The 26,348-nt window shown below is 44.1% G+C and overlaps 1 protein-coding gene and 1 long non-coding RNA gene across 4 annotated transcripts in view; one reads left to right on the top strand and one right to left on the bottom strand.

Moving 5' to 3' along the window:
• The window catches only part of LOC100868773 (fibroblast growth factor 17), a 78,898-nt gene that overhangs the window by 20,226 nt on the left and 32,324 nt on the right, over positions 1-26,348 (top strand). The window contains exon 1 of one of the 3 annotated variants that reach the window (XM_086912098.1): positions 14,293-15,220. The exons of 1 other annotated variant lie outside the window; for it this stretch is intronic. In XM_086912098.1, the coding sequence (XP_086768224.1) occupies positions 15,201-15,220 (20 nt within the window). In that variant the 5' untranslated portion in view covers positions 14,293-15,200. Of the gene's footprint in view, positions 1-14,292; positions 15,221-15,381; positions 15,712-26,348 lie in introns of those variants that run through there. One more of the 3 variants, XM_086912100.1, reaches the window with a different exon arrangement.
• On the bottom strand, positions 8,257-9,893 carry LOC147656997 (uncharacterized). The gene is made up of 3 exons (XR_015293317.1): positions 9,735-9,893; positions 8,483-8,673; positions 8,257-8,368 (listed from the first exon to the last, which is right to left on the bottom strand). It is a non-coding gene; the product is annotated as an uncharacterized LOC147656997 (long non-coding RNA).

Genomic DNA, 26,348 nt, shown 5'->3' on the forward strand with positions numbered 1-26,348 from the left:
AAACTTTGGAGGAAGGCACGCGCGGTAGCTTAACAAGCTACGCCCCATCCCTCCTGATTGCTCTCCCTCGAGAAAGACGGTGACCCGTCTGGCCTCGCGTCTAAATTAGGCAATTTACGCTGCTCGATCGAACCGCGTCGCTGCTCCTCTCGGTTGCAAAACCGTGCCGGCTATTAGGCTCGAAAGAAGAAACGACCGCAACAGCCTGCTTTTATATTCGTCGCCTGTTCGCCGTTCGTCGCGTATTAGTTCACGACGAGGGAGAAAAAGTTGGTGCAGGGATCGTTAATATCCTTCCAACCTCTCCGCCCTCGTCGATTCCACCGGATGAATAGTATTCTTTGCAAGGCAAGGGAGGGAGTTTTCGAAAGACATATAACAATGGAGATTCGATTTACCCGTGATTGTTCATCTTCAACCGTTGTGCGGAAACTTTGATGAAGTGAAAATTTGAGGAAGGAAAATGGGGAAAAATAGGAGACACGGTAGGGAATAATTGACGCTAAGCGAGCAAACCAGATCCTTTACGTGAGACTCGATTCACCACGAGGCTGGCAAACGGTGGTCCAGGTTAATCAGCTTACGTCGAGAAAATCTGTTCTCCCTTTTTTCGCGCCTCGATTGTACGTTCGAACATCGTTGACACTTTCGACAATGATCGGAAGAGGATTTGGCAATAATAATGGGGCCAACAATTGCGAGTTAAACTGCGTGTTCCCTTCTTCCGAAGGGAGATTCGGAGTATAATCCTTCACGGTCGTTTTACGTTCTATGGAAACGTTCCTTGCGATAATTTTCTACAATTCCAGCAACGAGTTTAATTTATTTTTCCACTCGGGCTCGCGCCACGACGCGATCGGAAATTTGGAAGAAATATCATAAGCGAGGAAGAGAATTTTTACAGAGGAGGATACGAAAAAATCGTTTCGTTCTCTCTCGCGGCCCTTATTCGACGAGAGAGGGAACGGTTGTTAATCCTTCTAGCCGGAGTTCGGAGCCGCTATTCGAATATAAGCCGGATAGAAGACAAACGCGACGAACGTTTGGACGGTAGGTAGCATGGTGATTTAAACGTTGAGTCTATTCGTGGAGAAAAGAGAGAAGAAGATTGGACGAGAGTCGGCGAGAATGGGCCAACTCTTTTGAAGAGAGCGAAAGTAAACGACGAATGCGTCACGTTTGTAACATCTCACGCCGAGTTAAAGTTAAAATGCGATCATCGAGGTCCGGTTGATCGTACGCGTATCACCCACTGAAAACGATATCATTTTTTTTTTTTTTTTTACGCAACGATCGCCAACCGATTTTGATATTTATCGCTCGCGGATGATATTCGCGTAATTGCGATCGATCTTAAACGGAGGATCGGCTCGGGAGGAGAAATATCGGTTGCATCGAGTATAAAGCACGAGGTATAAATTCGATGTGATATTTTTAAACTAAAGAAAAAAAAACCGGACGAAGAGATCGTATTTATTAAACGTATTTTCGAATTTCGGTACGATCGGACGATAAGAAAAATCGGTAAGGGATAATTTTGCATCGAATCAAAGCGGCGTTCTCGTTAATGCGAAAGGATTAAAGAAAAAAAAAAAAAAGAAAAAGAAAAAGAAAAAAAGAAGTAGAGAGGGTGTTCCTCGGCGTAAGATTTAGAGTTCACCTGGTCGAATCCGGTTCGAAGTCCGATTATACGGTAGCTCGGTGCGTCTGATCGAACGTCGGAGCACCAGTTTCTTCTTCGTCCTTCTTCGAGTCGAATCATGTTCGAGTTGCGATTCTCGCGTGTCTCTCGGTTGGTGTCGCGTCGGTTTACGATCGCGGCCCCCTTCCACGCTTCTGCCACGTCTTTTCCATTCCCATTTGCATTTTTATATTTATCTGGAAGGAAACGGCGCTCTTCCTCGTCCTCGATTGTCATCGGCGGATCGCGCCCTACCTCTTGCGGATTCGATAAAAATTCTTCCGCGATTCCCGTGCCCGCGTTCAAACATCGCGAGAAAGTTGTTGGAAAGTGATTTCGAAAGGAAAACAAACGACGAAACTCGTTCGATCGAAAAACCCGTCTTTATTTTCCATTCGGCGCTGTTTATCCCGAGATCCGGAGGGGGTCGTTGGGGATTCGTTCGGAGAATGGAGAATTTAAAAAATTTCGAAAATTGGGTTCGTACACCGCGAAAAAGGATTTTGATCGGTTGGCGAAAGAATGGGATGGAAAGGAGCGGACACCCGTTAGCCCGCTATTTCAACTCGTATTATTCGTGGAAGCGGTGTGGATGTGCATACCGGTGCCAGTATACCCGGGGAGGTCTGTGCACTCGGCGCCGATCGATAATCGATGGAACAAAAAGTTGGAATTTGTTTACAGTTTAGTAACCCAAATCAGAGCGGCGATCCCGAACCACCCCCCTCCCCCCTCTCCTCCTTTCGTCTCCTTTCCCAACACGAACGCTTTCCTCCCCCTTTTCCCCCGTCCCATCCTCGTCGTGGATCCACCAACTACAATCTAGTTTACGCGTGTCACAGACACGGCCACCAACACCACGACAACACGAATGCCAACGTCAATCCGCGGAGTAATACGGAACCACCACCACCGCCATCCTTTGCTTCCCGCTACTTTATTTTTCCCCACTTTTCCCTTCGCCGTTTTGTTCCGTCGGACGAGTTTGCCCATCCTGCTCCCGAATCCAACGTTTGTCAAACGTTGAAACAAATTGGTAGACAACTCACAAATACCAGCGCCTCGGTTACATCGACCACGTAAACTGCCTTTGACTAATGTGTTGTTCATCCCCCCTCCCGACACGGCTCATGTACTCCACATTCGGACGAATTTTATAACCTCCTCCTCCGCGCCGTTTCTTCCTTCCAAAACTTTCGGTTTACGTTCCATGCAAACTTTACCTTCGAACCAACCGTGAAAATACATTTACATCCCGTGGATTAACTTGGCATCTATAACCCGCGTTTATGTAACTTTCCAAATCCGATCTCTGAAAATCTCTATTCGCACGATTAATCGTTGCGATAACTTTCCTTCGCTTCGCACGATGGAGGAGAGAAACAAAATGAATTTGCGTTTTCTTTCAAAAGAGCTTCGAAAATATAATAAAGCGTGATATCGGCCAATTTCACGAGTCTGTTTTTTTTTTTTTTTTTTCCTCTTTCCCGTGTGGTCCGTGTGATTTACCAATTTCGCTTCTCTCTCCACTCCGATTAAACTCCGTGACTAACCATTTTTTCTCTCTCCTCAAAATCTCCTCCCCCCCCCCCCCCTCTCTCGATTCTAACTTCCACTTTCCTATCTAAGGCTAGATACGGACATAGTGAAAACAACGAGAGAAAGAAAAGAAGAAAGAAGGGACGGAAGGAACGTAGTAGCGCGTCGAGAGAGAGAGAGAGAGAGCGTATACACCCGGTGTAACAAAAATCGGCGTAGATAGCCGAATGGATGATGGCCAGACGTTGGGATTTTATGACTTATTGACTCTCGTCCGTGTTTACCGGACTCGGTGCGACGGCCATGCGGCGCCAAGCGGCGAGAATGCGGCCACCTTTGCGAGCGAACGGATACTCACACATCCGACCGGCTCGCTGTCCGATCGATCCATCTCGTTTCTGCTTCCCTCCTCTTCCTTTCCATCCCTTGGATCATTGTTGCGACGACCCGATCCTTATCGTCCCCGCTCTTCTCTCCGCCACTTCTCTCCCCCTTGCATTTTTGCATCCGAAACGGGCTGATCCGAAAGGAATTTCGACAAACGCGTGTAACATTTTCTTCGAACGAAATACATGCGAGATTGATTGTTGAAATTTATGAGCAATCGAGCACGCGTTCGTATCATTACGAATCGTTTTATATTTTATACGCGAGACGATTACGAGAATCGATTCAGGTGTACAGGTAGACGAGGTAGGTGTGCTTAGCTCGATAAGCTCGAACGAAGTGAAAAATGAATATCTAGAATTCCAAAGGCATATCATTATCGTTTGAAAATAAGATTTTACACAGAGATATGAGAGATATAATTTCGACGAAGCGTTGTTGACCAAAGTGTAGAATATGCGCGAAACGCGAGCAACTCTCGTGTTAAATGTAAGTAATAATATTAAGGTGTAATAAAGTGATATTCGATCGATTGTTTTCCCATTGGAATCTCGGGGAAAAGCGCTTATCATCCTCGTAAATATTTGAAGGAATCATTTGGAACAAAGTTTCTTCAAACTCTTGAAATTGAAGACATAAAAAAACTATAATCTCGCGTATCGTGTATTTAGATAAAAATCCCAACTTGTTCTTTCGTTCCTTAAAAAAACGAAATACTACGATCGATTTCGTATTATATAAATTTTCATCGTGAATCGCTGAATTTTAAAATATTTAAATACATATATTTAAGAAAACAATTGGCAATAATTACGAAAGACGATTATGAAATTAGCGACGAAAACATAACCGATGCGATGATCGTTTAAAAAGAAGAAGAAAAAAAAGACAGTACAGTTTGGATAAAGAGAAATAAAGATAATTTTTGAATAATAATCGGAAGGAAAAAATGCATTTCTATATACGCATCGAAATAAATTTTACTAATGATATAAAAATCGCATATCTCGGTGTACACACAATCTTTATCGATATATAAGGCTGCATCGAGGGGGGGGAGGGGGGGGCGGGAGGGGAACAAGTACTATGCGAGTTTAGCAAATAACTGGGAGGGATTAATAATGTTTTATTGGCACAACGATTGCAATGGTTATCTCCGATTGACAAATAAGAATGCACTCTTTTCCGTGAAATTAAAAGAATGGAATGCCGATTGATTTATTTTTCCATTCTAACCGGAAGCCATCTTAAAACGAACACGAGGAGATATTAAATAATGTTCAAAATAGTGTCTTGCTTTCAAAAAAATTTAATCAATCATTAATTGCAACGATTTCGAGATGATTCGAATGGAGAAATTCCGCGGTTTTGAAATAAGATGAGAACGAAAAATGGAATAAAAAGAGAAAAATGACGATGAAAGAACGACTGCTCTTTAAAATTTTAATCCCTGATGATCGAATATTGCATTGAACTGTCGAAATATTAATCGTCTTGTTAAAAGTATAAATCAACGACGAGCGATCGAATGATTATCGAATAAAACGTGTGAGAAACGATCGCGTGTGTTGGTGAGAGTAGAAATGTCCCGAGATTTGTCGCTGTCGATCATTCGATCTTGATAATATTCGCAAGACGAATTAGCCTCGATTTCTCCAACCTTTACACCGAACAACTTTACACGCGTCGATGACAGAGCTACGAGATACACTTTTCCAATCGCTCAATGTCGCAAATCGTTTCGATCGTTTGTCGCAACGTACGTGCGACAAGTGACAAGATTTCGACTCGTTGCAATTATTTCCAATCGATATCGTTGCGGTTCATCGAATATCAACCAATGGAAAAACGAATCGTTCAAACGTACGTATTGAGATTTACTCGCGTTGATAATTGAAACAATTCGTTTCAAATATGGACGAAGGAAGTTTCTGCATAAAGATAATGTATCGTGGAAAAGAACGTCCTCGTAACTCTGTATCGTGGATTAATTGGGAATAACGTTGGTCGACGATAACGTTGGTTAATCTTAACCATGCCCGATATTATCCGCGCTATTTAACAAAAAAAAAAAAAAAACAATTGGATGGCATTTATTTTTTAAGTAATCGCTCGAAATACGAAACGTGTAAATTCAATTTTTATATTTATCCGTTATATAAAACAGTAGCGATATATTCGATATGCGTATAATTACGCAAAATAAATGTATTTTGCGCCCAACAAATCGTTATTATTCAAATTTGTGTATAACTCTTGTTTGTTGTAAAAACATAACATGTTAAAGTCAGAATAAAACGAATATGGAACGCGATATACGATTGATCGTACACAATAGATCAGAGATTTTAGCATTAAAGGCATTAAAGAAATAAGTTCTTTTATCAAGGAACAAGAATAACATAAAAATACCGTTGAAGATAGTTGCGATAGGCGCTAAGTGAATCATGCACGCCATTGCAGTTCATTCATGATCTTTATCGAGTTTCTCATCGCATGTAAACGCTATATATATATATGTATTTTTGTCTCGTGTTTCTTAGAAATTTTCTCATAACTGATAAAGATTTCTTATAACGATTTCTTATAATTGTAAGCTACTGCGAAATTGTGCGATACGTGGATATCGGACGGATATCGTACAATGGTAATGTCGAAATAGTTTCATCATTCATCGGCAAAGCGTCGGGATATTGTTCCAGAATTCTTTTTTTTTTTTCTTTCCTTTCTTTATTAACAAAACGGTCGCCATGCCCTTATCGACGATTCGACAATTGACCGAGAGATAATCATTGATAATCGGGCTAATCTCACGGGTCACTTTCCAATCTCTGCTATCGATCGACTCGTTCTTTCGAATTGTTTCACCATGTTGAAAAATTGTACAAATCATTGTACACCTCTCTTTTTCTCGATAGCGCCATAACCAGGGCGACCGAGTAAAATGAAACGGCTTCTTCGAAAGGAATTTTTGCACTGGAAAAAAAGTGGAACAAACTGCTGCTGTTGGAGCGAATCACAAGCGTATTAATTATTAGGTCTCGTGGTTGTCGGTTGTTTCGGACGACACGATCGTTCCATTAAAAGGACGCGAGAGCGTTCCGCGCGGAAGTCGGAAGTCGACCGACAGCTTCTTCCTTACTTATGCTTACTGGACCGTTCGGTTTTATGGACGGTAAGATCCTCGATCGAACGATTCTCGGCTACACCTTGTGCGCGCCACATCTCGATGGCTTACCACGCTCGCGTTATATAAAGGGTGTGTATTAAATCTTTCGATTAAACGCGCGCGTGTATTTCTCAATCAAACGCGTGACCTTTGCTCGCTCCGCCACGTGGAGAATTATCTCTTTTCTCTAATCCTTTAAATCATTTTCAATCGTTTCGTTATCGTAATTTTTCCGTTCCGCAAGTTGTCACTTCCTCTTCGAGAGGAAAGAAATAAAAAGTGGGGAAAATGTTTTATCGTGTATTCTCTTAGAACGCGCGGCAAATGCGACGATTAAAAATGTCCTCTTGGAAAAAAGAGTACTCGGCTCGCGGTCATTTTGCGGATCGAAAACGTTGGAAATCAGTGTGTTTTCAGATAGTTTGAAATTAAAGGAAAAATTTGTATCTTTCAAACATTTTTCGAACACGTTCGTTCTCGGTAAAGAATTATTATTCCGTTCCGTTACCTTCGATAATGAACGCTGTTCGCTCGTGGTGGAATGTTTCCTGGAGACATTCCACGTTATTCATCGTTCTTATTTGTTTAATCTCTTGTTGCAGCGGTGATAATTAATTATTTTCTTTCTTTCGCGACAATGTATTCAACCATTAGCGTTTCAGGCACGCGTTATTCCTTCTAATATCCATGTTTTTCGGTAAGAACGTGTATTTCCTTGTTCATCTACGTTTCGAAATTCCTCTTGGAATTTTTTTTTTTTTACTAGAATTACGTATATAATCCGTTTAATTATTCGCCACTTTGAATGGTACGATAATACAAACGGACGATCGTGAAATTCTTTGTATTAACTCGAAAATTTTATCACGAAAGATGGAACAAAAATGTTGTATCTACGCTTCTTCGTTCCCGTTTTTATTCTCGTTCGTTCTAAACTCGTTCAAATCGTACGTGTAATGTTATTCACGATTCACGGTCGCTTTTTTCCATAATAATAATAATAATAATGTAAAGTAGAATTCGTAATCGATCGGTCAAATTCACGTTCGATATTTCATTCCGTTCGGTTGGACGACGAGGATACACGGTGTATATAAGAGATATCGGAGTCGAAGCGCGCTTTTAAATCGCAACGTAGCCGGATGCGTACTTACACACGGACGCGGCAATCGTACTTATAATAGAAACACCGCCGCTGATTGGAAAATAAATTCGAGACATCGGCGTGCCTTTGATAAGATTGCGCTTGGTCCGCTGTCGTTACTCTCCCGTTTTATCGCGCCTTATTTATTGTCCGCAGATACACCTCTATACCGGTACCGAACGCCGATAGGATGAGCGCGTGCTCCCTTTTCACTCCGCGTTCCGTTAACGTACATAATTGCACGTTCCATTCTCGAACAGAATACCTTCGAAGCGTACTTACTTTTTAACAAGTTTTCTTTTTTCCCCTCTCCTCCCCCCCCCCCCAATTTCTTTGGAATCGGCCTTCTTCTCGTTCTTCTGTTTTCGTCGATCGTCGGTTAATCTCCACGGTTCGATGATGGACGGCGACCTCGTGAATGGAAATGTTGCGAAACTCTCGCCACTTTCTGGGAACAGAAAATTCATTCACACGTTGGCGTCCGTTTGAACAAGAGAGAGGACAGTCCGCCACTTATCGAGGCGCCGTCCTAAGGCCTCTATTACCTGTTTGCAAATATTACCTTCGTAGTTAGAACTTGGAACGTTTCCTTCGTTCGACGTTCCTGCGTTCGTTTCATTTCCCGACTTCGTTTGCATTCCCCTCGGAATATAGCTTCTTTAAAATTGAGAGGTACTTGCAGAGGTACTTCCTTCCTTCCTTCCTTCGATTCGAACGTATTTAAAATAACGCGCTCTCGGTTACTACGAGTGGCTGGCATTGGAAAAATTAATTTGCACGTTAATATAATATTATCATTACTGCGAATCGAGGAACGCTGATAATTAACGCGATAACGGATTAAATAAACTCTTTGAACGGCGCGAATAGATCTCTCTCTCTCTCTCTCTCTTCGAGCGAAAAAGAAAATTGATCAACGTGGTTGCCACGCGATATCGATGCGAAAAATTTGAGCACCACTGCGAAGGCCACACATGCAGTATTATTGTTGCAGAGTGGATCTCTCGTCTCAGAGGACGAGCTGTTGTTGTAAAGGCGCGAATGTTATTGCAGCAGAAAGTTGTGGTGTCACAAAGCTGCGGTGGGTCTGCCGGTGATCCAGTCCCTTGTGCGGATCACCTAAAGATATCGTCACTGGCCGTCCTACGAATACGTCTCTTTCGCGTTCACGGGAAAAATCACACCGTCCGCAAGTCAAACGACAAGTTGCAACGTTCGTTGTCTCGGTAGGGGCTCGAGTTTCATCCACCGAAAAAAGGAGGGAAATCAAGGATCGCGTTGACTATCGCTCTGTCCGCTTTCACGTTTACGTCTTCATCCCGCCACGACTGTGATCGTGTATCTTTTGTCGGATCCGATATACGTTCCTCGGGAGCAAACCGACTCCATTTTCCAAGATTTATTCGCCATTTATTCCTTTTTCGTTTCGATAAACGATAATAAATTTCTCGTTTCGCGGACAAGAATGCACAATTATCGTTGCGTAACTTAATTCCATTTCCATTTGTTTCTCTCTTCTTTATATATATTTTTTTATGGATCGTAAAAATCGAGTTTGCGTTTTTCCAGCGCGAGAGCGAGAGTTTTCTCGGCGATGGAAATGGGAAGAATACGGGATTCTCGACAAATTTTAAGATTGACGTAAGGAACGGGCGAAATCGTTGGTAATAATTCGAGGAGGCACGGAGGACCACACACAAGATCGAGGATGAATCCTCGGACGGTCCTGACTTGTGAGACGAAGGTATTATATATATATATATATACCTTCTATACCTCGTGGCACGTTACGATGAAATAAAACGTGAACGTACCTGGCATGCCTCCGTCCACTTTCAAAATCTTCTCCGTGGATCCTGCGGGACATCCTCAGCCGCATCGTTACGTTAATGGGACGGACTATTATTTAATTCCACTAAATTGCCGGCCGGCCCCCGAAACAGGCGTAAAACCTCTTAAAAATTGCCGCAGGAAACTTCTTACTCCCCACCGATTGCGATTCTACGAAAACCGATTCCACCGATACGAATTAAATACGAATTTTCGATGCAATCCCAATTGTTCTCGCCAACAACCTCTTATCCGGTTACGATTATCTGCCTAATTTTTATAAGCGTAGATAATTAAATATCGAAGCACTCTGTTCGCGCTTTTTCCTTTTCTTTTTTTATTCGACAATTATCAAATTTATTCTGCCAACGATAAGTTAAAGATTAATATTGAATATCTAACTCGCAAACACGGATGTTTTTTTTTTTTTTTTTCTTTTATCGTGTTTATCGACCAACCAAAGATTTTTAAAACTTTCATTTCTCGAACTCGATATTTTAAACGAAAACGATTTCTATAATTACTTTCTACAGAAAAAAGAAAAAAAAAATACGATACGATACGTAAAAAAGATTTAGACACTAGCGTGCGTTGTGTTATTTATCCGGAGAAAGGAAAGAGCACGGTGTGCGTGGATATTGCGTAGCCGGCTTACGTGCATACATGTGCGGGAGTTGAATTACGCGATGCGAGAGTAAAGGAAGAGAAGAAAGGAGAAAACGTATTAAAAGGATATAAGAGAGCGGGCCGCGACCGCAAACTGATTAAATGCGGTTTACCCAGGCTACGCTACGAGCTTTCGTATATATACACTCGTGCTGTAAGCTCGAGGAAACTCCTCGTCCTCGCTTATGATCCCCTCATTTCGATCCCTTTCTTTTCCTCTACCTTCGATCCTTCGATTCTTCTCTCTTCTCTCGAACGATCGAGTGGAAAATCGATCGAGTTGTTTTTCGACCGAGCATCTCAAGTGCGAGGATCGATTAAGTCACGGTAATCGCGATTCGATGGAGAAAGATAGCGATCCTGCATCAGATTAAAAAAAATTTAATCAGCGACAACGAAATATCGAAAATTGTATTTACATAATATCTCATAATGTACCGATAACGTGGAAGCCATTTTGAAAGAAATTTCATCGAAAACGAATTACACGGAGTTTAAAGATCGATGTTCCTCTCGAAAGAAGACACGCTTAATCGTATAACACGATCTCACGTTGCCTACTATTCGTAATTTGACCAACGACGATGCTGCCAACTTACGTAACATCGTAATACACCGCTTATCGACAGTCTTGCTCGCAGAGTTGTCAAGTCGTCGCATCTTTATTAAATGTTTAGATCTGTGTTCGCGCAACGCTCGATCGAAGAAAATTTCTATTTTAAATTTTCCGTTCTGGAAAATGAATACGCTCGTTTTTCGCAGCGTTTTTCGTAATGGTGTTTCTTCGTAAAAGGGAAAATGAAAAACGGTTTTTAGCTGATAAGCGAGACGAAGGTAAGCGTCGTATCGTTCGATGATTTAAACGCGTGGTATGGTTTCAGGTATATCGGAGCCAGGTAATGCTCGGGCTGCCTGCTCGGGCATTTGTCACCTTGTCGGGTAATTAAGCGCGCACCCCAATTTACCCGAAGCCAAGGCCTCGAGTTTTTGTTCGGTTTCCTTCCGGGCGCAAGTTGAAAACTGTGTTGCGCGTCGTTAGGTAGCACGACACGAACGGGCCGAGATAGCCGAGATAAGGAATCGTGTCTCGCCGCGATCAAACGAACGCCGATCTTCTCAGGAACGTAGCGAAAACGTTTGCCAAAGTGGCTTATTTCCAAGTGACGAACGCGTTTCATTTTAATTTTTTACTTAGCTCGATCCACCGTTTACGTTTCGCGCGACACTCTTTCCCTCTCGTTCGATTCGAGGAGAGATTTACACAGACAGTGTCCGGGACACGGACGGGGCAAAACGTGGAGAGAGAAGTGTGTCGATACAACGGTACGGCCCTGCGAGGTGCCAAACTCTCTCTTTCTCGCGCCATCGCGAGGGTTCTTCCCTTTTTTTCCGTGAACGGGAAATTAGACCATTCGAAATACGAATTTTGGCGACAACCGGCCGGAACTCTAACAACAGCCGAGGGAATCTTGGCTCGCCTTTTTCCAACAACGATCCGAGATATCGGCGCGAGAGAAATTAATCAACGATGCTGGGAGCAAATATCGGCTTCCACGAATGGATCGTTTTTCAAAAAAATTCGAGGCGGATCGTTTCGGCCGATGGTTTAAATTTCTCAATTTTAAAGAAGAAAAACCGCACGACGTAGATAGGAAAGAGTAGCGTATTTAAGAAGTTGCGAAGCGACGCGATTTAAATTCGTTTGTTGTATCGCGTATCGTTTTGTTATCTGGATCGGGGTATCGTATTTCTCGCTCGTCGAGCAAAGCGCAAGCCCGCTGCTACGAGTCCGGGCTACGAGTTGGAAAAATTGGAAAGCGCGGAATGCGCAGCATTCGCTCGGACATTCAGCGCACCTACGCGAAATGCTTGCTCGCGCAATGTAATTCTCCACCACTGGACGCGGCCACGAAACCGACAGAGAACCGTGCGCGGAACACAGAAGCGCGACTTTCCGTTTTCGTCCGTCCGGACGTTCGTTCCGTCGCTCGATTGATAAAAATTAATTATCTGCGTTGCGCCTGGTGGAGAGGGACGGGGTGGGATGGGGAGGGAGAGGGGTGGGGAGGGGGCATGCGTCGGGGACGGGGCCGTTGCTCGATTCGCTCGTGTCCGACGAGCCAGTGTCTCGCCGGACCCCGCTACGATTACCCACGCTTTTTTCCCCTCCCTTCTTCCGACCCGAAAAAATTCTTTCGTACGTAAATCGAGGCGATGGGAATCGGCCACGGCGGTTTACGACCACGTCGATTCGTCGTATCGAGATACGACGTTTAAAAAATAATAACCGTGGCGTTGACTCTGCCTCTGGGAAAACAAACTTGGAATCACCTTGGTTCGGATTGCGTAACAACGACGCAACGGCGCGTCATCCTCGGTACGATGCTCGATTCGAACGACGAGAAGACGACGCGATGTAGATGTGTGTGCCGTAATTTATATCGCGTGGCCGTCATTCGGCCGCTGCGAAATAAAAATAATAACAAGCAACGATCGAGTACGATGGAGGGGAAAGAAAGGAAAGAAAAAAAAAAAAAGAGAGAGAGAAGAAAAGAAAAGAAAAGAAATCGATCGGAATATCGAACGCACGCGTTCGGCCGTGCCACGATACGAATTTCGTCGTTTACGATTTCCACTTTTAAATCGATCGAATGCGACAATTACGATCGCGTCGCAATTGAAATTGCGGAAGGAGGAAAGAAAAAAGAAACAACGGGCGATAAATTCGTAAAATTATAATCGAGCGAGTTTGTAAAATTTTCGAACGTAAACTGACGTAGACTATTTCGGAAGAAACGAATTAATTAAAGAAGAAAACGCATATTGGAAAACGCAAAAAACGAACGATGAATTTTCATCTCGATTCGATCTTGATTTATCGAAGAGAGAAATGTACGTTTATCGATAAAAATGTATCACGAGTATCGATTATCGTTTCTTTCTTTCTTTCTTTCTTTTTTGTTTTTTCATCAACAATAGATGAAAACGCGAAGGAGAAAGCGAAACGTACCTGTTGAAAAAGGGTCGTCCTCTTTCGATTTTCGAGATCAACGGCTCGAGTCAACGGCAAAACAAGCGGCGTCGTCTTTTTTACTTTACCGACCCATCGTCGAACATCGTAGACACTTTTTGCGCGCTTTTCGTAGGAGCGAAGCGCAGAACGTAGCGCAGCACGCGGTATACGCGGTTATACGCGGTTTGGGAAGAGCGATATCGGTAGGGTTGCAAGGGTACAACCGTAAACGAAAGGGTCGATGGGGAGGCAAAAAGCGAGAGGGGCAGGGGATGAAAAGAAGAGAAAGAGAGAGAGGGAGAGGAAAAGGTGGAGGGAGGGAGGGAGGGAGAGAGAGAGAGAGAGAGTGGGAGAGAGAGATATTTAGGAGGGGGTAGTGAGAGAGAGAGAGAAAGAGTGATAGAGTAAGAGGAATGGAGGGGCAGGCTCGTGTACGGAAGGAGTGGAGGGGTTGGAGGAGAGGGGTGGGGGTAGGGGCAAGGAACGGCAGCAGGGCAGCGGCCAGGTAAGCGAGGAGCGAACACTAGTAGGGCTGACTCGCGCGCCTCCGAGCCTCCGCGACTCTCACAGGCCAACGTGTTGTATATCGTCGAGTGCTACGCGTACCACGCTCGTGTTGTTGCGCTCCCACCGTCACCGCTACGTCGCAGTTGTGCTCGTGCAGTGACAACGCGCCGTGCTCCAACGTGTTGATCCATTCGGCCGACGAATCTCCTCCGCTCGACCGAAACGCAACCATTATCGACCACCACCACCACCACCACCACCACCACCACCACCACCATCACCACCACCACCACCACCACCACCACCACCACCACTACCACCACAACCACCACCACCACCACCGATTCCATCTCTTTTTCCCCTTTTTCGTGTTTTTCCTTTCTCGTCGCTGTACCGAGCGGGGGAACAGGAAGAAGAAGAAGAAGAAGAAGAAGAAGCAGAAGCAGAAGCAGAAAAAGAAGAAGAAGAAGAAGAAGAGAAAAGTTTGTTACGGATCGGCCGAGTATCCTCTCTCCTCTTTCCTCGGCCTTTTTTTCTTTTCACTCAGAGAGAAAGAGAGGGAGAGAGAGAGAGAAGCGTTCACCCTATTCGCTTCGTAACACGCCACTTTGGCCGAGCGCCAACCGTCTCGAGCAACGTTAGCGGCCACCTAGTCACAAAGATGTTGGCGCAAATCCAAGTGCGCCCAGTGGTTTCGTGCTACTACCTGCGCTGCGCCGGGGTTCTTACCGTTTCCACCTTCAAACACAAGTGAGAAAGTGCGTCTCGAAAGGAACGGAAAGTTTGCAGAGTTTCGCAAGGGGGTGGTGAGAAGGATCGCGATCGAGATAATCGATAAAGTGCCCGATGCGAGTGAGGAGTTTGTATGGTCGTTGGTGATGGTGGGTGCGAGCCGAGATTGATCGGGATCCCGTAACTCGGCCGAATCCCCCTCGTCTCTCCGCAATTTTCTCGCTTTCACGCTTTTCGGTTGATCGATCCGTTCGATTACGATACCATACGTTGATCGATCATCGAGAGAGAAAGAGAGAGAGAGAGAGAGAGAGACCGATCGAGATATGAGAGAGTAGAAGATCGTTTACGGTGCGCGAGGAAAATTGGATCGGCGATAAATCGATGGGAGAAGTGGCAGTGGGTGGAAAGTCTGTTCTCGTCGACGGAGGAAGAAAATTGCATAACGAGCGCTGAATGCAAGGATTTTGAAAGTAGCTCCAGAAGGCCAGCCCGACGCGATGCGTCGACGCTGCTGACGCAACGCGCCTGGATGCGTCTCACTTTAAGCACGTGAGTGAACCGTTTTCTTTCATTTTCCACCAGTTTCGCGCGGGGAAAACGCCTTTTTTCGCCTTTCTTCCCAACCGCCCGTCCTCCTCCACCTCCTCCTCCTCCCATCGCGATCCCATCGCGATTAAAAATGATCGGAAAGGAACGATCGGATAGACAAACGATCTCCTCGTGTCGTCCGCCGCGATACTCGGATACTTGAACGTTGCGCCTCGTGATCTCGTGCACACGTGCGCCTCTTCCGCTCGTCCTCGATCCACCACGTCCATCCACGATCATCACCCTTGGTCCGGTGGTGGTGCGGTTGTGCCAGTGTGTGTCCCGTTGGTGGTAGTGGTCGCGAGTGCGCACGCGACGACCGGTGGTGAATGATCCTGACTCCGGGCTGACAAAGGTTTTCGTACACGAATACTGGGATGACGTCCGCTTCGGATTACGCGCTCTCTTCACGATCTCGTCGTCGCTCCGCATCGTCTAACGCGCAACCAAATGTAAGTGTTCACTGCCTAATTCAAATTCTTCCGCGTTCTTCTCCTCGTCGTCCCCTTTCTCGTCTCCCCAGCCGGGGAGATGATGATCGACCATCGTTTTCCTTTTCCCCTCTTCTTTTCTCTTCTACGTACGTACGATCGTAATAATCTCGACGGAGGCGCGATTGAAAGAGAGACACCTTTCTTCGGGTGTATGCTACCGGATAACGGTACTCTGACTGGCAGCAGGGGGTGAAGCGTGAGGAAAGCCATACGCGAATAGAAAGACGCTTAAAACTTGGAACGGATCTCTCGTCGCGGAATTTCACGAAGATGTTGATGATTCTAGTAGTATTTTTTTTTTCTCAACGTGGAATTCGTTAATCGATTTCGACGAATCTTTGATCGATCGTCGCGAACGATGATGCAAGCACCAGGCAATTTTACAATTTTATATATTTCGCAACGTTCAATATACGCGTAGATAATCGTTAAAGATGGATATTTGCGCTTTTCGATTCGAAAATGGCGAATATTTTTTGTCGATTATTCGATTTTCATCTGCAAATTTCATCTGTACTCGATTCGTTTATGTTTTTTCGGTCAGATACGGTTACGTATCTAAAAAAAAAAAAAAAAAAGATAGCTCGTTGAATTGGATATTTGTTCGCGATCTAATTTTATTTTATTTTTCGAGGTTCCAAAGAAAAGAAAAAAAAAAGGAAAAAAAAAGATAGGAGAATTGAATTTCGCGTTAGCGACGGATCTTGGTCGGATGTAACCGATGATAGAATTCTGTCGCTTGGGTTGTTATCAAAAGCGATGAATTGTCAGTTGGAAAATCAAACGATACGTGGACGATAAGCCGACATATTTTAGATAAGCGAAACGCGCAATTAAAATGCTTTCTGAATGAGACTCGTCCGATTAAGCAACGATCGCATAGACTGTCTGGGTCCCAACGCTGTTCCACTTTCTTCCGTATTTCTCTCTCCACCTCTCTTATCTCTTACTCTATCTCCTCCTCCGTTCCTGTCGTTCCGAAATAATCTTCGATCGATGTAAACCTTCCTTTTTTCCTTCTTTCTTTCTTTCGAAACGATAAATCAAAAGCAGGATTTCGTTTTCTTTTGTCTCGTAAGATAGTACGGTTAACTTTGTGCAATTTCTTATCGAAATTCTGATTTTTCACGGTCAATTTGATTTCACTTATCTTATAAAATCGGCAGTGAAACGAGAAACAAAGATTTTTAAAACGCTTTTAAATCGTTTAACGCGTACGACGCGAAAAACGTTTGCGAAACGTTCAATAAACGAAATAACGTTTCCATTCAATCGCGTTAAATTTATTCGTCGTACGTACAACGAGTATATGTATATACACGCGAAATATATTTCGTATTTGACTAATTGCACTATACAATTCTCCAACGGTCTAGATCGGTCTGTTATTTTTACATACCACGAACACATGTTTCGATAACGTAATCTGTCTCCACCTCGTGGTCTACGTCCACGATAACGAGCCGGTCAATTACATTTGCTTCCAATTATTCTTCCTTCTTTATTTTTTAACGCTTTCGGATTAAAAAAAAAAGGGCGGAGGGAGGGGGGACCGAATCGAATCGCAAGCGCACGATGCGATCGATGTTAAAAACAGAAAATTTCGTCGTCCCGATTCCCGAGATATCTATAATCGTTAGGAGAATTTTCCTCGTGTACCACGACCTGGATACAGACAGATGTTCCACGAATGAGACGCGACGAACGCGACGAGCCACGATTCACGTTACAAACGCGCAAACATTTTAAATACTGGCGGCATACATGTGCTAAGATGAATAACAAGCGAACACAAGAAAGATTTTAGCGAACGTAAATCCGGTTGTATCGATCCGATGATGCACTTCGATCCATTATTGACGTGCGTCGCGAGAATACGCAAAGTGAAACGTTTTAAATCTTGTTCACTTGTATTGTTTGCAAATCGTTTCGTCCATTCGATAAGTTCCTCTCTCCATAATTTTTCGAAATTTTCTTCTAACAATCGTATACATATATACACACACACACACACACACACACACACACATACACGTGTATAAAATATTTCAAATCGATCACGCGGTGAGCATTCTATTTTTTTCAGTTTTTTTTCTTTCTTTCTTTCTTTTTTTTTTTTTTTTTTTTCGATAGAACGTATCGAATGGTAGAGCTTATAGCGATACAAGTACGAGGGCAATCCAATCAGGGAAAACAAGGTCGCGGTAACGATATTATCCGCCTCGTGTCACGGATTGATATCGAATACTAATAGAGGTAAGGCTTCGAACATCGAACGTGGACGCGTAACAGCGTCCAAACATTCTTTTCATTTCGTTTCGTTTCTGAGAATGGAGGAAAATTTCAATAAATCTTTCCCTCGCCGAGGATCGATTTCACACCTACGGATTAATTTTCAATCTCAAGCAACAATCTTATCTCGTTCAGAGCTCGGTAAATGGTGAACGAATGATGGCGAAACGTATCGTGAGAAATTTACCACGACGACCGGTTGAACAATTTCGTTACGCGACAAAGTTTTCGAAATCTCTCCTCTCCCTGAAATCAATTTTCAATAAAGTTTCCGATTCGCTTACGACGAAGAGCTGCTACTCGTCGAAATACCACAGAGAGCGTATAGCGGCTGTCGATTAGAATGGAAAGTGGAAGATTCTTGGAGCGTTCGAGTGCTCTAATAGAAGATCCATTACCTTTATCGTCGTTTTCAACGTTCCAACCACTTTGTCGCCTCTCGGCCGATGGGCAACCATGAAACGTTTGGAGAGTTCACGTTCGGGAGTGAGATTTTCTCAGAGATCGAGCGGCAATTTCTTATCGATAATTTGGTCAATTACCAAGGTTCGATAATGCGTGGCGAGTGAAGAAGGTTCTCGTTTACGAGGGTAATGGTATTTTTTCGCCTTCCCCCCTCCCCTCCCTCTCTCTCTCTCCTACCAGGTGTACCAACCGATGATTTTAGTTGACTTATCTCGATCGAAGATGCTTTTCTCCTCCAGGCTGGAAAAATCCCACGTATATTTTCCCATCCCGTGAAAGAAGAAAAGAAAAGAAAAGAAAGGAAAAAGAAAAAGAACGGATGGATTTCGATTTTAATCGAAAGTTATTTGCGCTCGGCTCGATTTATGCACGAGGGGGAGAGCGAGAGTTCGAACAACGACCTAACGTCATCGTTGTTTAATAGGAATTTCCAGTAAGGCTGTTTGAAAGAGTACGGCCGCGTAACAAACACAGTATGAAAGTAACTTAACGCCGCGCGTATCGCGCGTACTCATTCTCCCTTCATGCGCATAAGCGCACGCAGTCCCAGACTGCACGGGGGAGCGATTGAAAGAGTGACACGGCCAAACGCATGCGTTCAGGTTGTAGATTTCAATACCGCCGACGATAACACGTGCAACGGCTTTGCCTCGAGATCGGCGAATATAAAGAGCTCGGTAAAAAGCTTCTCCATTCATCGGATCGTTTGATCAAATGGATTTACAATCGCACGTTTCGAACGTTCTTGCTTCCCGTTTTATAATTAAATATATATATAACGATTTCCAAACGAAACAAAAACCATCCAAGAATGGACGTATCGATCGTCCCGAGACAACTCGAGACATCGAACAATATAACGCATTGGCACGCGAGAAGACGAAGGAAGGAGGAAGAAGGGAAGCGATGATGTTGGTCGATCGTGTTCTCGGCGGTGATTGACGGCGTGGCAGTCGGCTTGAGAAACGTCAGATTGAGTTTCGAGCTGGAGGCAGAGGCGGTCCCTCGATGCTACCAGTGCTACCGTGTGATATTTCTACGTTCCACTGGTGTTCGTTACGTACCACAGTAATGCCGGCTAATCCTTCGAAGTTACAACAGCTACTGCTCCTACCGCGAGAGGAAGACAACTAACTAACCATCGGGTACAAGCTACGAGATATTTCTCTTATTTCTTTCACGGATCGATCCCACCTTATACAATCTCGCTTCTTCCTAATTTCTTTCCACTCCTCGTATTTTCATTTCTACGCTTTTCATCACCGGTGTGTAACTCGATACCCGTTTTAAACTATCGTATACCGACGATAGAGAGGTCGAGTTGAGAAGGAAGATGCACGGTTGGTCGGATAGAAGAGATACGTATTAGAACTCGAGTTTTCGCGTAATGTTGGCGCGCAAACAGTATTCGTACGTTGTCGAAAGGGGCAGATTATACGACTAGGAGCGAGAGCGACATTAACCGATCGATCCATTCTGGCGGAATCGCCAGACGAGAGCGAGAAGAGAAAAGACGGCGCAATACGGCGATCCACGTTGATGGATCTCTCTGAGCCGATACGGGGCGGAAACGAAGGAGCAAACGGCGCGCGACCTACGATTTCGCCGCGTCCATTTCGCCTATCTTTCTATTTTTTTCCCCTCCCCCTTGTTATTAGCCCGAAAGACGAGCCAAAACGCGACCATTCGTGACGGTCGTTAACCGAACGCCGAGGCCGCATTCAGATCGGGCTATTGCACTTTTAATGTCGCCTCCCTGGGAAATATCCAAGATTTGGCCGCAAAGAAGCATATGGAGAAGCTGGGGCGCGTATAAAAGATGTGTTGTTGGACGTGGGGGAGGGGAGGGGGAGAGAGGGCGTTTAGGTTCGCACGCACGGCCGTGCGTTGTTCCCACCCTCGCGAAATAATGGGGGACCGTTCGTTCGCCTTTTCTGCCCACGCGCTCGCGTGGCAGGACTCATTGTTCTCCGATAGACGACAGGGAAATACGTAAAGCACTTCTCTCGCGATCGATTATGCGACACCCTTTCCTCCACGTGTCGTGGAACGGCTCGTCTGCCGTGGTAAAAAAACTTTACCACCGGTTCGATCGCTGCTCCACCACCACCACCACCACCACCACCACTACTACTTTGTATTTCTCTCTTTCTCTACCGATTTATCGATTTCGAAACGAAAGAAACCAGCCAACCGAACTTCCAACTTTGTGTTTCTCGCTTTGATCGCGAGAAAAATCGCGATATTTTTAATCCTAATTCTGAATTATATTCGCCCTCTTCCGTTTCTTAATTCCGTTTTTCTATATCGTTTGCGAATAATTTTTTTTTTTTCTTTCACTTATCTAAGCGAATTCACATTCGCGATAAAAATAATTCTAGTTGTTAATTCGATAAAACATGTGATCGCGTTCTTCCACGATATACCGATTAAAATGAAAATTTTGGAAAACGGATATATGGACGCATATATGGACGCAAGTTATATGGAAACTTTGGTACGATTCTGAATTCTTTGAAAAAACGCGCTTTGATTAATCGAACGTAGAGTATCGATGTGATTAAATAGATGGGATTATAGAGAGAATTACGGATTAAAATGTAAAAATTAGCGATTCTGATAACGCGGATTAAAATTTATAAAATTGGATCGAAGTATTTTACGTATCCTCGAATGAATTGTTCGGTTATATTTTTAAAGTGTCAATAAGTAAGATCAAGGCAGATAATATTTTTCTAATTATAGAATTATTTTTTTTAACACATTCTTATCAAAACAATTAAAAAATTTCTTTTATTGATACTAACACCTTATATATTAATGGATCGTTCAAGTTTAAAGATAAGGTATTCATATTCGAACACGGCCAACTCGTTCAATTTCGTTCGAGATGATGTATTAAAAACACTCGTAACTTTTGCACGAAAAACGGGAGAATTTCTCGAAACGAAATTATTTCGATACCGCTTCGATACAAAATTCCGTAATTATACGCACGTAGAAAATTACATTTTATACATTATACACTGTACGGAGAAAACATCGCGTATAAAATAATAAATTATCTTGCTGCCGGTGTGTCGTGATCTGACGGACACGCCTCGCATCTTTAATAACCGATTGACGAACCATCGTGTTACTTCCAGGAAGAGGGATACCGATTCGACGGATTCGTCTTCTTTCTTCATCGTTTTATCACATTTTACGCTCAACAACGATCCGCTATGTTGAGATTTCGTATTTTCAGATGGATAAAATATTTTCTATATATATGAATACGCGTAATCGGCGATGCGTAACGGTTGACTCTGATAAATCAGGTTGGGAGGGAGGAGGGGGAGCATAACGATACGAAATTTGTACACACGCGTAAAGAGGACGGAAGGAAGACGAGTAGTAATTGGCAGGCGCGGTGGTTCAATTAAAAAGTCAATCAGCCCGTTCCACGATCGGACGAGAGGGAGAGACCGGCAGAAAGAAGAGCCGGAAGAGGGACTACCTTTCGTTAATAAATTCAATAACCGGTGTGATTTACAAATAGTATCGTAGTATCGAGGTAGAAAATTACACGCTCTTGTACCAAGACATTTATAACTAAATACGTTCTTTCTTCTTCTTCTTCTTCTTCTTTTCTTCTTCTTCGACTTTTTAACAGGGGAAAGTATCAAATTAATTAAATCGTAATCGTATCTTTCGTATCGTCTTTCGCGTATTTTTCGCATTTCGAAAATCTGCCCGTATACGAATCTGCACGTGTGTGGATCGATCGAGCGTTGTTGATACCGAAAATCGTTTCGTAAAGATATCTCAATTAAGGATAGGGCCGTGTCTTAGGGAAAGGTGGTCGTAAAGATAAATTTATGCTTAAAATGAAATAGGGCTAGCTACGAATCCTTTATCGGTGTAACGAAACGTATTTCGATTCGGTGAAGCTGGATAAAAAGTCGATGATGAGGATAATTTGGGTGGGAAGAATAACGAGCTAGACGAATCGTAAAAGATTTTGGATGGTGAACGTTGGCTCGTACGTACCCCGGTGTTCGAAACAGGCCGGCATAATCTTGGAGAGACAGCTGTTTCCCCCGAAACGGCGTAAATCTCTTTTTCTCCGGTGGTCGGTATCGTTAATGATCGTGTAAATCACAATGAACGGCCAAGTAGCACGAACGGGACGGGGATCCACTCGATGAATCGACTACCACCATGCATGCCAACCTTCTATAAGGGTAGAGGACAGGACATGAAAGTCGGCCCCCATATCCTCGTTACTATGCCTGACGTCACTGGGATCTCTCTGGGACCCTCTAACGAGTGTCTTGTGCAGCAACTGCCCTGCCACCAATTAATTTTTATGTCGTGAAAGTTTAATGGGATGCCACAACAGTGATGACAGCCACGTCGAACGTGAAACGAGAAGGTCGAGAAGCGAGCCAAGATTACCGATTTTATTATTTTTAATAATAATATGCTCGCCATAAACCTTACCCCGCCCCCTCCTCCCCCCCTCTCTCTCTCTCTCCGTTTTCCACGCATTTTTCTTTCACTCTTTCCACTTTCACATTACATTTCGTCCAAATAAATATATCTTTTCCATAATTGGAACCGAGCGGTTGAGTTATCGAAGTGTTTGTTACTCGTCGAAGAAAAATAAAATTGCAACGACAGATTGCATCGGTTGTTTTCGAGTATATTGATCTCAAGTATCGATTCTTCGATATCGATGCTTTAAATACGCTCGTCAAAAGCGTTTTTTTCGCAAACTTTCACGTGACTTTATTTTTTTTCTAAAACGAATGTATTATGAATTCGTAAAATTCTGCAACACGTCTCACCTACTCGCCTCCATTCTTCTCGATGCAAAAGTTCGTACGATTGTTCTCGTCCCATTTTTCCATCCACGCTGGAACTGAAACTTACTCCACGAGATGTAACGATTCCCCCATTATTGACCGTCCTGTTTACAAATTGAACTTATCGACTCGATCGCGCCGGGGGATCCTCATCCCATGGACTTGCACGGTATCGGTGTCCTCCTCCTGGCCACTTTCGCGACGCAGCAAACCCGTAGTTACCCCCCTCAACCTGGGAATCCATGCGATACTTGCAGTTTTCGCACAAGTTTTCGGGCGCCGCCGAAAACTTTATTCCGCTGACTTGTCCGCGAGTCTTTCTCCCCGTGTTGTTTTGTCCGCGTTTCCACACACCCCCCTCCCTCCCCCCCTCCTCCGCTCCGCACAACCCTTTGCCGGCCATCGAACTCGCTCGCCAACAACGGAGGGGGAGGGGGGCTAAAATTCCACTGTTTCCGAGCTGTTGCCGCCGTGCTCTCTCCTCGCCGATCGATCGATCGATCGAGAAAAGCAGTTTCTTTTTTTTTTTTTTTTTTTTTTTTTTTTTCCCCCCTTTTTTTGTATCGCGTTGGTCGCCGCGAAACTTAAAACGCGAGATAAAATTAAAGAAGAGAGGTAAAAATGTGGCGATAGAGGTTGGATACGAACGAGTCGTCTCGGCTGGGAAATACGATACGGGGTTCGATAAGAGTGTTCCCCTTATCTCGGTGTTTCGGTGGTAAAAGTGAGTATCGCGTGATCGGTCAGCTACATCGAACCGGCGTCGCCGGCGTTACGAGGTTGGCGCATCGTGCGCCACGTGATCCGAATGATTGCGCTTGCAATCGCGATCTCGTTGAGACGGGTCAGTGATCGGGAAGCTAAATATTTAAAGGAAGGGATCGAATTCGTTCCATCGCCTATCGATATTATCGATCCCCGATTCATTATTTCTTCCACGATCGTCTCGTCGTTTCTACTCTTCCTTCGAAACTGGCGTTTAAATTAATTATTGGGAAACTGCGCGGCGAATATTACGAACTTACGGAGACGTCGACCCCTCGCGTTTAAAAAATTCACGAGCTCGCGTCTATCGAATCGGCGTGTATCGAGCGATTCCTTATCGATCACGAGAGCGGATGGATCTCTTCTTGCTGCGTTTCTTCTATGCCCGTTTAAATCTTTCGTTTCCTTCAATCTTACTTAATACTTCGAATATGACGATACGGAATTGAAAACGAAAATCGCAATATACTCTGAATACTCGCATAACTGTCAGGCAGATAGCAGTGTTGTAAATATCACGTAGGTAGATAACAAGGGGGGGCGGACGGGGAATATTACCAGCAGACAGCCTGGCTGTAATTTTTAAGACATTGGCAACAGCAACTTGTGCGAAACTGTTGTTTCGCTTATCGCACAGATTCAACTTGTTATTGTTTCGCGGCTTCTGGTATTTTACTCCTACATACGGTAATGAATAAAATCCTTGGAATCTCGCGAACCAATCTCACGGATTCATTTGAAGATTAAGAAACTAAGAAAGGAATATGGAGAATCGCGAAATCTGAAAGCGAAAATTTTACTAAATATAGTCTAACCATATTGCAAGAGATGCCGAGCAAACTCGTACTATATACGAGTGTTATACGTGGCGAAGCGAGCACGATGGTGATCGGTCTGGGTTATTACGGTACTTCGCTTCGTATCTTGTTCGTTGCACCTCGATTCCAGGACACGGCGAACGATGACGATCAAAGTATCTAGTCTTGGAAACTCTCGGATACTTGAGATGCACGGTCCCCCCGAGTTTCGAGTGTGCTTCACGGCATTCTTCGTGGGAAAACCAAACAAACATCTTGAGTTCACGACGCGGGCGGCCTCGACTCGTAGTTACAGAGTGCCTCTGAAGTATCCACCGTGTATCAACCGCTACATCCATACGTATCGATAAATATTAATCGAGCGTGGATAAGTTCAAGTTTTTTTTAACTTGAACGTTGCTCAACCCGTAACTCGGATCATCGTCAACGCGCGTATAAAGATCGCGTATTACGAATCGAGATATCGAGGAAAATGGGGGGAAAAATGATTAATCGGTAGAGGGAAAACAGGGACAAAGCGGGATTTGGTTCGAAATTGGTTGAAAGACCACCTAGGCCGAGAAATTGGGTAAATTTGAGGTCAAGTTTCGAGATATTCGCGGACCTGTTGTTCGATTGGCTTAATAGCCCGATCGATTAGGGCCGAGGAAAAGATTTCACGCCTGGCTCTCGCGCGTGATCAACCCTAATTGCCCCTTATTTCGAACACACCTACGGGCCAGTTTAACCGACCTGCTCAATCGGAGAGTAATAATCCTAATGACGATGCATCGTTTTAACTGATAGTAACGAAGCTGCCATTTTAAAATCGATACAAAAGTTCGATTCCTTCCCTTTCTTCGTCGATTAGAATAAATGTTGAAACAATAACGTGATAAAGCGATCGTGCGGAAAAAAACAAAAGAAAGAAAGAGAGAAACAAGTTGAGGAAGAGTCGAAAGCAAAGAATTATATATATTCTCGAACGGGATCGAAGGGGGTTTCTCACGTGGGGCTCGAGCTTAACGGTCTGTTATTTCGGCGGCGATCGGGTTCCAATTACATATTCAATCGGAGAATAATCACTGCCGCGACGATATATCAGTATTGTAACTGATAATCATAGGCGTTCGATCGGGAGCGAAAATTGTTGGACCGTGCGCGGCCGAGTATCGACGTGCCATCATCCACCGGAATTGCCACACGCGTGGCCATCCACTCGTTATTTATGCGCCAACGCAGCCTTTCCTCCTTCCTATATCTTCTCCGCCTATACCCCCCCCCCCCTCCCCGCCCTCTTTTTCCACGCGTGACTACGCGTGAAACCCGACTCCCTCCCCCCGAAATTCGTCGAATACTTTTCACCAATGATCAACTCGAACTACCCGATGCAATTACAACATCGATCCGTATCGATCGATAACTC

The sequence above is a fragment of the Apis florea genome, unplaced genomic scaffold, assembly GCF_048593485.1.
Source record: "Apis florea isolate Af1SG1 unplaced genomic scaffold, ASM4859348v1 contig_3367_pilon, whole genome shotgun sequence".
In the NCBI taxonomy this organism is placed as follows: domain Eukaryota; kingdom Metazoa; phylum Arthropoda; class Insecta; order Hymenoptera; family Apidae; genus Apis; species Apis florea.